The sequence below is a fragment of the Macaca fascicularis genome, chromosome 2 (genome assembly GCF_037993035.2).
Source record: "Macaca fascicularis isolate 582-1 chromosome 2, T2T-MFA8v1.1".
NCBI lineage: Eukaryota > Metazoa > Chordata > Mammalia > Primates > Cercopithecidae > Macaca > Macaca fascicularis.
In genome coordinates, this window is record NC_088376.1 from 174,621,704 (window position 1) to 174,637,205 (window position 15,502).

Genomic DNA, 15,502 nt, shown 5'->3' on the forward strand with positions numbered 1-15,502 from the left:
AAATATATACAATTTTAAATTGTCTATTTAAAAAATAAAAATCATTTAAAAAACAAGTACTGTAAAAAATTTTACAGGTCATTTTTATTAAAATACATATATTAACCTTCTGCTTGATTTAAGCTAGGCCAATTTTGTTTTATTTTTAAAGTTTTATAAAACAAATTTATTGAAGTATTTTTCAACTAAAGTACACGGCATGTGTTTTAAGTATATAACAGGTAAGTGTTAACATATATATGTGTGTGTATGAAACTGTCACCACAATCAACATAATGCATGTATACTTTCAAAAGTGTGCTTGGATCTTCAGAAGGTCCTTGGACCTCCCTCCTATCCCTTCTCACTCATTGGAGCCCTCCTCTCCCAGCCCCAGTCCCTAAGCAACCACTAATATGCTTTCTGTCACCATAGATTAGTTTGTATTTTCTAGAATGTTTAAAGACAAAACAAAAAAAATAGAGTGTATATTCTTCTTGTCAGGCTTATTTCACCCAGCATAATTATTTTGAAATTCTTCCATGTTCTAGCACGTATTTATAGTTCATTCCTTTGTTTGCTGAATAATAATCCACTGTATGGATGTACAACAGTTTGTTAGCCCATTCAACTGCAGATGGTCATTTGACTTGTTTTCTAACAAAGCTGCTGTGAACGTTTATGTAGCCCAATTTCTTTGTTTCTGAGATTTGGGGTTCAAGATAACCGACTTTCACTTCATTGAGCAATAAATAGAAAAATAAGATCAGCTCAAGAAAACTTCATTGGGATCAAGTGTTGGGCAGTGAGAGGTTAACATGATTCTGCCAAGTCAGTTGATGCGTGGCTGACAGCCTGCCTCTGCTTCGGCCTGGATTATGTTTCCTGACTAAGTGAATCATGTCAGGACTCTTAGACATATCAGGGTGCAGCATTGAACACAGCAGCTGACTTATGGATCCCTTGAAAGACAGACTCAGCTCCCTAATAGGGAGGATGTGATGTGACAGGGTTGCCCTGCTAATGTTCCCTGGGCGCTGACCCCAGGGTCTGACTGCTTCCTAGCTTTTGAAACTCAGATCTGTTCTACTTATAATTTTACAAAATACCGTTGTCCTCCAGCCCTCAGTCATAAATCTAGGCCAAATTCCTGTTTTCAAAGTTTTACCAGCACACATTGTCTGTGTTTTGTTGTTGTTGTTATTCGTTTGTTTTTGTTTTTTTGCACCAATTGAAACTGCTGCAATTGAATCTGCTTTTGGAATTTGCCAGCCTGTCTTCTCTTGGGAGGCATTAACACATTACTGACAAGTTAATAGAGGGCAAACATTGATTGTAGAAGTTTGGGTCTAAAATATGGATTTTATTTTAGCTTGTTTACAAGTATGATTTAAACCGTAAACTGTGAATATTGACCCATTATTTTCTAAGGCCTTGCGGATTTCTTTAAGCTGTTTAACGAATGGTTTTCCCACTCTAGACATGCTCCTGGTGTCTGCAAATCCCTCAGACTTCCACTTTTGCTCCTGTGGAGCAGTTACTGTGGAGAGCTTGGATGATGCTGAAGAATTGCTGGCCACAGAAGTAAGGCTTGTTAGTTGTCAAAGCGAAATCTGGTAATGGCAATGAGAAATGAAAGACAGCATCTTAGAGTTCTGTTCTTCAGGGACCCAGAGAAGTGGTCTTGCTTTCATAGGGGTGTAGGGCTGCTTCTGTCCAAAGTTTACTGACTTACGAGAAAACTGCACATTGTCAATATAGTAACTTTGGAAGCTATGAAAAAGTAGAAAGATATTTCAACTCAGTGGCAAACATCTCTTTTATTTGGTGTATATCTTTACAGTCTTTATTCTGTTTTTATCTATTTGCAGCTGCTTTTGTATGGTCATGTTAGTGTTTTTTGTTTTTTACCAAAAGACTGTAATTATGCTGCATATACATTTGGCATATAGAATTTGCTTTCTCAGTTTAATCGTTTAAGCATTTCAAGTATCTTTAGGAACTCTTCATAAACATTTAAGTGGGTACTTAAGATTTTATCAGGCATTTGTGCTGTTGTTTATTGAGCTATTCTCCTAGTGTTAGACTCAAGATTTTTTTTCACTCCCACTGAGGTGAATATCTCTGTAGCTTAACACTTTTTCTGTATATCAGATTCACCTTATGCTAGGTTCCTAGAAGTGAAAATACGAAGGATTATGAATTTTTTATAGTCTCTTGGTACATATTCTAAATTAACCACTAGAAAGATTGGAACAATTTTTTCCCTCTTGGGGTGTATGAGAATGCACATCTTGTGCAGTGGATACTTAGGATGCAATTTTATGGTGAGGTGGCTTTTCTTAAACATTTCTTTTCACCAGTCTTTGAAATGTGTCTGCTCTAGAATAAAGTCAGGAGAACACATGGGATCACAGAAACAAGCAACTCAGCAGATATGGTGCTTTCTGCCATAACCACGAAAGGCAAAATAATTGACCTGATACAGCCAGTTAGTGATCTGTTGCTGGAAGGAACCAGAGAGAGGCAGGGCATTGATGGAAAGTTCTAAAACTACTGGGGAATAAACAAGCCTAGTCTTGTGCCTTCCTAATTCTCTTTTAAAGGGATGAGCAGACTGCGGGTGACCAAGTGCCAACAGGGCTGATTTGCATTGCTTTGAACAGAGCTGTCTATCTCATTCCCTTCAGCCCACAGCCCCGAGGTGTAACAGCGGGGGTGAGGTGCTCACTGCAGCCATTAGGCAAATGAAGACAGGGCCATCTGTTTCTGTTTTTACAGCAAGCCATGGACATCTTGGGCTTTCTTCCTGATGAGAAGTATGGATGCTATAAACTCACTGGAGCCATCATGCACTTTGGAAACATGAAATTTAAACAGAAACCTAGAGAAGAGCAACTGGAAGCAGATGGCACAGAAAGTAAGAATTACTTTGAAGATACGGTATATACTTCAAATCCCTGGGCCCAAGCCTGCCACCTTTTCCTTGCAGTTAACCTCACCTCTTACTTAAAATTAATCAATAGTGTCTCCCTTGGTTGCTGTTCTTCAAAAATGGTTCTGTCAACTACCATTCTAATGTAGAATCCTCCTATCACAGAATAAGAAGCACTCCTCAATAATTATTGATGATCCAGTCAATTTGCTAAACTTGGGTGAAAGAGAATGCCTTTAGCACATAGATTATTGAGAACAATGAGAGAAAGGAACGAATCATGGCCGGACACGATGGCTCACACTTGTGATCCCAGCACTTTGGGAGGCTGAGGCAGGTGGATCACTTGAGGCCAGGAGTTCAAGACCAGCCTGGCCAATATAGCGAAACCATGTCTCTACTGAAAATACAAAAAATTGGCCGAGAGTGGTGGCGCACACCTATAATCCCAGCTACATGGGAGGCTGAGGCATGAGAATTGCTGGAACCCAGGAGGCAGAGGTTGCAGTGAGCTAAGATGGCACCATGGGTGACAGAGCAAGACTCAGTCTCAAAAAAATAAATAAATAAAATAAAATAAAAATAATAAGGAGCAAATTATGATAAAATGTATTAAATGACATAATGGAGATGTGAACTAAGGCCCTTGGAATTCCCGCGGGATGTAACTAACTCATAGGGGTGAGACCAGGAGGCTTTATTTCCCCTTGTTTTTTTTTCACATTTAAAAAAAGCTATACTCTTTTCTGCTTACCAGAAAGATTTATGGCACCTTACAATGAATGATCTGTCTAGAATGATCATTAAAATAAATCCCCACAATTATGAAAAGAAGAAAGCATAGTTATTCCATTTAATATTAAAATTCCTTACAACTGAAATGAAAAGAGAAAACCCATTCATTCAACTCTTTCAACAACTAATTTTTTAAATTTTATATTTTTAATGCATGAAATATACATAACATACAATTTACAATTTTAGCCACGTTTAAGTGTACAGTTCAGTGGCATGAAGAACACTCACATTGTTATATAATTAGCAATGTAATCCACTGCTAGAAGTTTTTCATCATTTCAACCTCAATAAACTATGTACTTATTAAACCCAAACTCCCTATTATCCCCTTCCGGTACTCCTGGTAACCACTGTTTTACTTTCTGACTCTAGGCACCTTATGTAAGCGTAATCATATGATATTTGACCTTTTGTAACTGGCTTATTTCACTTAGCATAATGTCTTCAAGGTTCATCCATGTCGTAGCATGTATCAAAATTTCATTCCTTTCTAAGGCTAAATAATATTCCAGTGTGTGCATATAACACATTTATCTTTTCATCAGTCTATGGACACTTGGTTGCTTCCACTTTTTGGCTATTATGAGTAATGCTGCTATGAATGTTGGTATATAAATATCTGTTTGAGTCTCTGCCTTCAATTCATTTGTGTATATACCTACAAGTGGAATTGCTAGAATAAATGGTAAATCTGTTATTTTTTTAGGAACCATCATATTGTTTTCCACAGTGGCCATACCTCTTTACATTTTCACCAGGAATGCACGAAGGTTCCAGTTTCTTCACATCCATGCCAACATTTGTTGTTTTCTGTTTTTTGGTTTTGTTTTTTATAGTAGCCATCTTTATGGGTATAAAGTAGTATCTTATTGTGGTTTTGATTTGCATTTCCTTCCTGGTTGGTGATGTTGAACATCTTTTTATGTGCTTATTGGCCATCCGTATATCTTTTGAGAAATGTCTATTTAAGTCCTTTGCCTATTTTTAAAATTAGGTTATTTGTTTTTTTGTTGTTTGACAAATAAGTTTTCTGGTTTTTTTTTTTTTTTTTTTTTTTTTTGAGACAGAGTCTTGCTCTGTGGCTCAGGCTGGAGTACAGGGGGGCAATCTCGGCTCCCTGCACCTTCTGCTTCCCAGGTTCAAGCAATTCTTGTGCCTCAGCCTTCCGAGTAGCTGGGATTACAAGTGCACCACTATGCTGGGCTAATTTTTATATTTTTAGTATAGGTGGGGTTTCCCCGTGTTGGCCAGGCTGGTCTCCTGTCCTTAAGTGATTCACCCACCTTGGCCTCCTAAAGTGCTGGGATTACAGGCCTGAAACACCACACCTGGCCTGTTGTGCAGCAGATAATTTTAGAGGCCAGGCTGTGCCAGGGTCTATTCTTGATGCTAGGGATAGATCTGTGAACAAAATATTGTCCCTGTCCTGTCTAGTGTGGGAGTTAGAAAATAAATACATAAATATGTAACAAGTTCCATACAAAAAGGAAGTAAAGCAGAGTTTAAAAAATAAAGAATGATAGGATACAGGGGTTGTTGTAGATAGGGTGGTCAGGAAGTCCCTCAGAGAAGAGGACTCAGCACAGATGTGAATGAAGTGAGGCAATGTAATATGAAGATTTTGTAAACATCTTATACATTAACATATTCACATATGCTTTTATGGCATCTTATTTTATTTTTGCCATCCCGTTTGCTTTTTCCATGCTTTAAAACAAAGGTTTTTCTTGAAGAATGGTTTTTATTACAAAAAACAAGGCATACTTATTAATAAATCAGAAAACACAGATGAGCAAATGAAATGTGTAATCTCATCCGCTCTCCCTTTTGGCTTCTTCTCAGGTTCTTTGCTGGAGCTTCCTTGTCTTCCCTACTGCTAATTGCTCTAGGCCTGCTCAGGGCTCAACCCTTGAATCTTTCCTCTTCCCTCTCTATACTCATTTCTTTGGTGCCCATCTCAAACTGAACATGAATAGAACTGAACTCTTCATCCCACCCTGCCTTTACTACCAACTCTTCATTTCTAGTCTTCTTCAAAAATGCCAGCTAGGTTCTCCCAGTCACCCTGACTCAAATCTCAGAATCATCCAGACTCCTCTCTTTTTCTTTGTCTCTACCTTTGAAATCCAAAAGCTCACAACTTATCACCATGGCCATGTCTACTGCCACCACCTAGCCCAAGCCACCATTTCTTACCAGATTATTGCCACAGCCTCCTTCCTTGTCTCCCTGCCTGAACCCTTGCCTATGATGGATAGGTGGACAGCTCTGCACCCAGAAGCTACTGTCAGTCCTTTCATAGTGTCAGTCAGCCCTTGTTCCACCATGTCCTGCTTCTGCTCTAAACTCAACAATGGCTCCCACCTTACTCCAAATGAAACCCCACATCCCTGTCACAGCTTCCTTAACCTCTATATTAGGTTGGTGCAAATGTAGTTGTGGTTTTTATCATTACTTTTAATAGCAAAAACCGCAATTATGTTTGCGCCAACCAATACTTCTCTTCTCTCTCTAATCCCTACCGTTAGTAGCAAAATCTACCATTTTCTCTTCTCTCGTTCCCCTCCACTCAGATGTTCTGGCCTCTTGGTTGTTTTTGGAGCCTGTAAGCACTCCTATTGAAGGACTATTTTCACTAACTCCTCTTTCTGCCTGGAACTTTTCTCCTGTCCTCATATCTTACTCCCTCACTTATTAAAGTAACTTCTTGAATCTTACCTTATTAGAAAAGCCTTCTCTAGCTACCTCCACCACTATCCCCCTAATCTAAATATTTTCCTTCATGTCATTCATACAGCTAGTTTCTACTGACTGTCCTAGCCTTCACCCCTCAGTCTTTACCAGATGTAAGCTTTGTAAGAGCAGGGACCTCATTTGGTGTGTTCACTGCTATATTTCCAGGTTTTAAAATGTGCCTGGCACATAGTAATGGATAATTATTTGTTATGTGAATCCTACCTACTCAGGGACAATCACTGTGAATGCCAAAGGACATATTTTTTAATGTAGCTTTCTAGTTGAATATGCACATACAACTTTTTAAAATAAAAATTTGTGATCCTATGCATGCTAGTATTTTTTTTTACTAAATTATATTTGAATATCTTTTGTCTTTTCGGCAATATCTTTTTAGATGGCTACAAAATATTCCATTGTGTGAATGTGCCATAATTAACTTAAGCATCTTACTGGATACTGAGTTTTTTTCAGTATGCTTCTACCTTTAGCTCATTTTAAAAACAGAGGTGTTGAATTTTTCTTTAATTCTAAGGGTTCTTAATGTATTAAGCTTTGGTAAATTTTTCCCAGTTAATTATTTGGGAAGGAATTGAAGGAGCTTGACAGATGAAGAGGGAAAGGGGAAGGGCACCCAAATCCAAAGGGGCATCCTAGCCTTTGCCTCTTTCTTGAGTTCCAACTCCATATTTCCAACTCTCAGCTGCATATTTTCTAGTATCCTAAACTCTGCATGGCTAAAAGTCCATCATCTTCTCCCCTAAGTGATGTCTTCCTACTGGCATTTCTATTCATATTTACGGTACTGGTCTTCTCTCTACTTCTCAGACTGGAAACCTCCTAGTCATATTTCTCAGTCTCTCTCTTTCTTCCTTTCTCATTACTAATTTGGAGCTTCAGCATCTGACACTTGGGCATTCTGCAATGGGTTCACTCTGTAGTTTAAAACTCTTCCTACTCTGGTCTGTCTTGCACATTTCCAAAATTAAGCATTCTAAAGCCTGACTCTAATTATGTCATTTCTCTGCTTACAGCTCCTTTAACATTTCCCCATTCTTTAATTAATACGTTATAGCAGCATTAGATGTCTTCTGCAACCAGAAATCACCCACTTTTCTCAGTTTCTCACTCTCCCTGGCACTGTAGTCCAATCCATCTGGGTTATAACCTCTTCTTGGACCATACATTGTACTCTTCAATGCCTGTGGCTTCAAGTAGTGCTGTTCATTTTTACAGAAACTCTTGTTCTCCCATATTTGCCTCCAAAAACTCTTGTCATCCTTCAAGGCTCAGATGGAATGTTGTTTCTTTTTTAATCCTTCCCCAGTCATGCAGCCCAGAAGGGCTCTTGCTCTGCTTCACACTTTCGTGATACTCGATATCTGTGTCTCTTATGCAGTTGTTTTACTGACATATTATTTTTTTCTCCGTGTTTTACTTACTCTCATAGATTATAATTTATTGATGCCAGGGATTTTTGCCTTTTTTATTTATTTTCTTATTACGTTATCTAGCATCAGGGCTTACATATAGCAAATGCTCAGTAAACTTTGTTTAATAAATTAATGAAATATGAACAACTCAAAAATTGTATTATAACCTTCCATAAAAGAGATTAATATCGTTATCATAACCCCTGTAGACTGACAAAACTGGATTTTGTTTCATTCTTTTATATCTGGTTATTTGCAGATGGGACTGAACTGGGATAGAATTGTAAATTTGGAAAAGATTGCTTTTGAATTTCTCTACCTTTTTACCTGTTTTCAGATGAAGTCATACTTTGTTCTTTCCATCTTCCTGATTTCAAAATAAACTTACCAAACCTGGTTACTCTTCGCTAGACAGTAGTTTGCAAACTTGGCTGCTCACCAGAATCACTGGGGAACTTTTAAAATCCTGAAGCTCAGGCATTACCCAAGCCAGACAAACCAGATTTCTGTGGGTGAATTTCAGGCATCAGTATTTGTTTTTACAACTTGCCAGGGACCCCAATGTGCCGTCAAAGTTGAGGACTACCGCAATAACAACTTTGTTCTTAAACTTGTATGTGTATCAGAATCACCTGGGTAACGTGATAAAACTAGAGCAGCCCAGCCCCTAACCTGCTTCAGGGAGCCTGTTGTTTAATATTTGATTAGCTCTCCAGCTATGCCAATGCACACTGATGCTTGAGAACCACCACTGTAGCTAAATGTGACCTCCCCCAGGTAAGATCATGCAGCCTAATTAAAGTCCATGGGTTCATTCACAAGGTCCTGAAGGCACTGATGCTTATGGGTGGGAATTTCATAAAGCCTATTTGGGAATACGATTAAAATATGTTTACACACATTGCTATCTTTACAATAGTAGTTCCTGAATGTCAGATGGGCATTTATTCATAGATTTACGCTATTTTCATCTTGGTTGTAAACTGTAAACATTTAGTGCAAATTAAGTAATTTACTTTTTGGAAGATGATGACTTCTATTGCTTCCTCCGCCCCCCAAAACAGAGAACATATGTGATGCATAATGTAAATCTCTGGAGTAAATCCAGGGCACACTAGTCCTGTCTGTAGATACTCAACTGTCTCTGGAGTAAGTGAGAAATAATCCTGTAATGTTACATGCTATTTCTGTTAAGCTTAAGGTGGGGTACTCCTGAGAGAATTTGAGTTTCTTTTGTTCATGGATAAAAATAGACTCACAGGACTGTGCTTAACACTGGAAAAAGGATATATGAAGACTCTCGGCGTGGGAAACTATTCCTTGAGACTATTATTACCTGTATCATGCCTCTGCATGCTTCCAAAGCTTAGAAAAAACAAGTGTTTCCTCTTTTTTTTTAAACCCAGACAGATACCAGAAAATTGTTTTTCACATTGTTGGTTACTGTTCATCTCCACTCAGATTGACCAGACACATTTTATTTCTTCCCATCTTTTACATATTTTCACACTGGATTAGATACTCTGTAAAGTCTCTCCCAGTTCAAAAAGTCTATGATCTGACATACCGGATTCTTAACTTGAAATTGTCAAGTTTTTGCCTCCAAACCTGGCACTGTTAGCAGACTCATCTCAGCACAGGATGGGCATATCTGCTCTACTTTTGATTTTCATTTATTTTTCCAGATAAGCTTTGTGTTTTGAAAGGTTTCGTAGCAACCAAGTACCCAGGCTATTATCACTGCAAATAAACTAACATAAAGTAGGTATGTAGCTTGTAGCAATGTATGTATAATATATATTGATTTTAGTTTATAAGCAAATCAAACATTTCAAACATTTTAAGCCTTGTAGACACTTAAAAGGCTGTGAAAAGGAAATTGATATTGCTAATACAGATGAGATAGACCTCTCTAATTGCATTTTGTTTTTACTTTATTTTCTGTTTGTGATTATTGCTCAGGAAAATTTGCAGGTTTTTTTTTCTTTAGTGAATTAAAGAAACGCTGCACTACCTTCTATTATGAGACATTATTCAACAGAATGACTATGCCAGACATACTAGCATATCTCCAAATTCATTTAAAATAGAAAGCAGAGAGAGGTTTTGGATGAGCGGAATATTTATTTTGTTTGGTAACTGAAATAATCCACAATTTGAAATATGTTTATAACTTTTTGCCTGTGTCGTTATTTTATGTCATTTTTTTCATACCTAAAGTGATGCATGCCTATTTACTTTTCCTTCTGATAATACTTATTCTCCACTACTTTAGGAAATGGAAGTTTTCTTTCATAAAACAATTTTGTGGGGTGTAAGTATTATTGTTGGACAGCAGAGGGCACTACGGAGTAAACAGAGACTTTGCAGGGAAAGGATGGGCGTTTTACAGATAACTGGCAAGTGTCCTGGCTTCTGTTGATTGGTGCTTGTCTATAATTATCAGATTACATGGCCCAAGTCCGTGTTTTGTTGAAAGAGTCCACAAGTACATGCATAGAAAGAGAAAACAAATAATAAAGATGGCATTTTCCATGTCCTTCAGACAAATTATATCTCAATTTTTAAGAGTCTATTTCTTGATACTAGTCCTCTTTTAGAAGATTCATATGCCATAATATTCACCCTTTTAAACTGTATGGTTATTGGGTTTTAGTATATTCTCAAGGCTGTGCAACCACCACTATCTAATTCCAGAATATTTTATTATCACAAAAATAAACTCCTAGTAGCAACTATTAGTAGTTACTTTGATTTTTGCTTCTCCTCAGCCTGTGGCAACCAACATCGACTTTCTGTCCTCATGGATTTGCCTGTTCTGAACAGTTCATAGAAATGAAATCCTGCAATATGTGGCCTTTTGTGTCTGACTTCCTTTCACTTAGCATAATGTTTTCAAGTTTCAGCCATGTCATAGCACACATCAATGCTTCATTTTTGTAAAATGACTAGCAATATCCTATTATATGAGTATACCACATATTTTTATCCATTCATCAGTGATGGATATTTCACTTTTCCCTACCTTTTGACTATTGTGAATAATGCTGCTAGAAACATTTGTGTACAATTTTTTGTGTGAACATATGTTTTCATTTCTCTTGGGTGTGTACCTGAAAGTGAAATTGCTGGGTTCTATAGTAACTCTATGCTTAACTTCAGAGTAACTGTCAAACTGTTTCTTACAGAAAATGCACACCATTTTGCATTCCCGCTCACAATGTATGAGGGTTCCATTTTTTCTACATCCTTGCCAACACTTGTTATTGTCTGCCTTTTCGATTACAGTCATTCTAGTGGGTGTGAGTGGCATTATATTTTCTTTTTCATTAATGCCAACGAACTGATGAAGTGAGATTTCAATGTGGCTTTGACTTGCATTTCCAAGAAATAGATTCCTTTAAACTTTTAGGATTCAGGCATTTATTTGAAAACTACAATCTACCTTGCTACATTGATCTAAACACACTATATTTCTGTCCTTTGGATAGTTAGTTTGGCTATAATGGAATGAATTTTAACAGTGTTTTCCTCTCTCCTTCCTTCTCTTCTATCTCTGATGACCAGATGCTGACAAAGCTGCTTTCCTCATGGGCATTAACTCCTCTGAGTTGGTAAAGGACTTGATCCATCCTAGAATCAAAGTTGGTAATGAGTATGTTACCAGAGGTCAAACTATAGAACAGGTAAGGTGATATTTCAAGAGCATTATTATTCTATGATCTTCCAATAATTATTTATATATTGTACTTGTATATTTTTCAACTACTAAGGATGTTTGCAATAATAAAAGCTTCTATAAATGAGCAAAAAAGAGCTCTTGGGATGACTATTCCAAATGTTTTTACTTGTGATGCACACCACAGTAAATGCTCTTGTCTGAAACATACATTTTGAAAGTTTTCCCTTAGGTAGCAAGTATCTTTGCAGATGCAGACAAACCCTCCACTTGTTGTGATCAACATCTTTGTCATCCAGCAAGGAAGCTTTCAAAGTTGTTCGTTCCTAACATGGATAAAATTGGCAAATTGGCATGCCTCACATATTTGGCATATTGGCTCCTTTGACATAAAAGACACATGGTGACATGTTAGTTGAGAAACAGTTTTAGGACATATGCTAAAAACCAATATTTGAAAGGAGGTGGCTATTGAGAACAGAAATGAGAGATGGAATGTCATGTAGACTTTGTTTAGCATCCATAAGAATGTTGTAGTGGAGAATAACAAATTCTCTGAGGTTTTGCCTTAATGCAGTAAATATTCCCAGGGCCACTGGGTAATGAGACCATCTAAACATGCTAGTAAGTTTCAAAAATAATAATTTATAGCTGTAATGTGTAAGGGAAAATATGAGATAAGCTGGGCTGCAGTAATGCATATACACTAAAATCTCAGTGACAACAAAATATTTCTTACATGAAGTCCAATACAGAGTATATAGCCTTCTCTGTTTTGTAGTTCTATGTTGTTCTTTGTAGTTCTGTGTCATCTGGGACACATGGCCTCCAAAGTGACTGCACAAGGAGAAAAGATCATTTGTAGAGAAAGTACAACCACCTTTAACTGCTTGGGCTAGAAGTAATATCACTTTCACTAACAGTTCATTGATAAGAATTAGTAAAATAATACCTTTAGCTACAGAAAGGGGCTGAGAAATGTAGCCTTTCTGGAAAGAGGAAGTAGTGTCACACATAGTATGGATAAAGCATTCACAGGTATTATTGCCTTCTATTCTTACAATAATACTCAGAGCTAAGTAGGACAGAAATGCATAATTTATGATTTTTCTAGTTGAGCAAACTGAGTCAAAGGGAATGTTAAGTAACATTCTTACCCAGTCTTACTCAGTATACACCCTAACTCTGAAAGAAAAATAGACAAACGTACAAATTTGTAATATAAGACAGTCATCTTCTATATGATGACTAGAATAGATGTGTTTCCCTTGGTGTATTAAGGTAACTGATGTGTCTGTGTTATTTAAAACATTTAAATGACTAATCAAAATCAATTTATTAATTTAGCTTACTCTATAAATGGATAATTCTACCTCTACTATAATACTAACTTTACTATATTGAAATAATTTGCTTACATTTTTGTCTTCTAACCTCTTTGAGGCATGGACTATGTCTAATTCATCTTAGTGCCCCAAGCATCTGAAACAATTCCCTGTAAGCCGTAAGTGCTCCACACATGTTAAAATAGACTACATTGAGCTAAACTTGAATCACGATCAACAGGACACATAATTGAGCTATTTCTTGGCAGTGGGGTTAGAGTTGTTCAGCAGTTGCGTGCCTTCTTAGACATTCACCACAACATGCATGACATGCTATGATTATAGAACAGGGGTTTTCTCTGTATAAAACTAATGAGCCCAAATAGCAAGAAGAGCAGATTTTGAATGTTTCTAACATAAAGAAATGATCGATGTTTGAGGTATAGATGTGCTGATAACCCTGATTTGATCATTACCACATTGTATACATGTATGAAAATATCATACTGTACCTCATAAATATATACAATTATTTTTAAATTAAAATGATAATAAAAGCAAAAAAATAAAAATAAAACTAATGAGCCTATAGGAGGCCTGAGATCAAGCCTTCAGTTCTCTCATATTGTGTTCTGAGGAACTAAAAACATAATATTATAGTAGGGACTCCAGCCTTTACTATAACAGGACCAGTGAAACAAGCTAATATATTATTATTCAACATTAAAATAAAAAAACCTCCTCCTTTCTCTGTCTCTCACTCTCTCTCTCCTGGAGACATAGTAAGAAAGCACACTCTAAGCCTTTTTTTTCCCCTTAGGAATTTTACTGATTTTATAGAGACAATTGTCACTGCTAAAAATAGAGACATGTATGCTCTGTTGATGACAATTGCAAAAGATGGGAAAAAATTTTGCAGCGTTAACATTCTATACAAAATTTAGTTCTAGCTATAATGCTAACTAACTCTGATACCTTGGTTAATTGTCTTCATCTCTCTGAGCACCGCAGTGAAGTGGCTGAACAACTTTGTATTTCCCAATGTAATTGGCATTTAAGATGGGACAGTTCTTTATGGATGAGAGTGTCCTGCACATTGTAGATGTTTGGGATTCCTGGCCCCCAGGTAACTAAATGCCAGTAGCATTCTTAGTCACTGTGACAACCAGAAAATGCCACTTGCATTTCCAAATGCATTCCTCCTTTGAGGAGATACCATCCCAAGGTGAAAACCACTATATATGCCTATCGAGAACTAAGGATCTTCAGGTCTAGTATTTCATGATTCCATGATATTTCTAACTATGTCACCTAGAAATAAGTTCCTTTATGATTAATAATAAAATAATAATAATGTCCACTGAGTACTAACTATAGGTGATGTGCTAAGTGCTTTGCATGGATTATCTCATTTAATCTAATAAAAAGCCTACAAAGTAGATATTGTTATTGCCATTTTACAGCTGCAGACAGTGACCCTTAGAAAGATTAACCACTCAAGGCGACACAACTAGTAAGTAAATACTGGGGTGAGGATGAGGAAGTGATAAAAGCAGAAAAGGGGTGGAAAAGGGAGGATTAACATTTATTGGATACTAAGTGTCAAATGTGCTGTCAGTTTGCATCCCCTGTCTCATTGGATATCTCACAACAACCCTGAGCTACGCATATTTCATTATTATTATTTTACAGATGAGAAAGGCAGGGATCAACATAGTTAAAAATTTTGGCTGGGCACGGTGGCTCACTCCTATAATCCCAGCACTTTGGGAGGCCAAGAGGGGAGGATCACCTGAGGTCAGGAGTTCGAGATCAGCCTGTCCAACATGGTGAAAACTCGTCTCTACTAAAAATACAAAAAAATTAGCCAGGTGTGGTGGTGTGGGCCTGTAATCCCAGCCACTTGGGAGGCTGAGGCAAGAGAATCGTTTGAACCTTGGAGGTGGAGGTTGCAGTGAGCCAAGATCGTGCCATTGCACTCCAGCCTGGGCAACAGAGCAACACTGTATCTCAAAAAAAAAAAAAAAAAAAAAAAAAAAAATTAACTATTTGACTTCATTATTTTTTTTCTATTGTTTTCTATCATGCACTATTGCCCCCAGTAACCAAAGTCTTCTGTGAGGTTGTTTTAAAAAGAGCTAAGAAATGGGTGCACTTAACCCCTGAAAAGTGGAAGTATAGATTTAGCCACCTCATTTCCTCTTCATTGGACAAAAAATGATGAAAATGATTAATTAGTGAGCAACATATTGATCTGTTTCATGAATTCATCAGCAGATGTTTACCATCCATTTCTCCTACTGCCTACATCTCCAGGCTTTTTTCCTATGTTTCTCTACCACTTGTCCCACCTGACCTAACAGTGTCTCTCCCACTCCCACTTCTCAAGTATTTAGGGAATTAAAGGGGGGTAAGCAAGTTAGTCATGTTCTTTTAAAAGTTTCAAAGTGACTGCTATAGACAGAGTGATTTCTTCGGTGTTACAGAGGATGAAAATCATTCTTGATGCTTTATTTGTACGTGTGTGCTCTTGATGCTGATAATAAAAAACTGTGATGCCATCCGGCTGATGGATTACTGTGGAAATGACTCAAGATAACTGATCAGGGAGTGGGTG

At 37.2% G+C, this 15,502-nt stretch overlaps 1 protein-coding gene across 1 annotated transcript in view; it reads left to right on the plus strand.

Annotated features, from left to right (window-relative positions):
- MYH15 (myosin heavy chain 15) overlaps positions 1 to 15,502 on the plus strand; it is a 128,891-nt gene that overhangs the window by 22,330 nt on the left and 91,059 nt on the right. Inside the window, exons 10-12 of the mRNA XM_065539230.2 lie at positions 1,460 to 1,563; positions 2,761 to 2,899; positions 11,449 to 11,567. Coding sequence (XP_065395302.1) covers positions 1,460 to 1,563; positions 2,761 to 2,899; positions 11,449 to 11,567 — 362 coding nt within the window. The remainder of the gene's footprint in view (positions 1 to 1,459; positions 1,564 to 2,760; positions 2,900 to 11,448; positions 11,568 to 15,502) is intronic.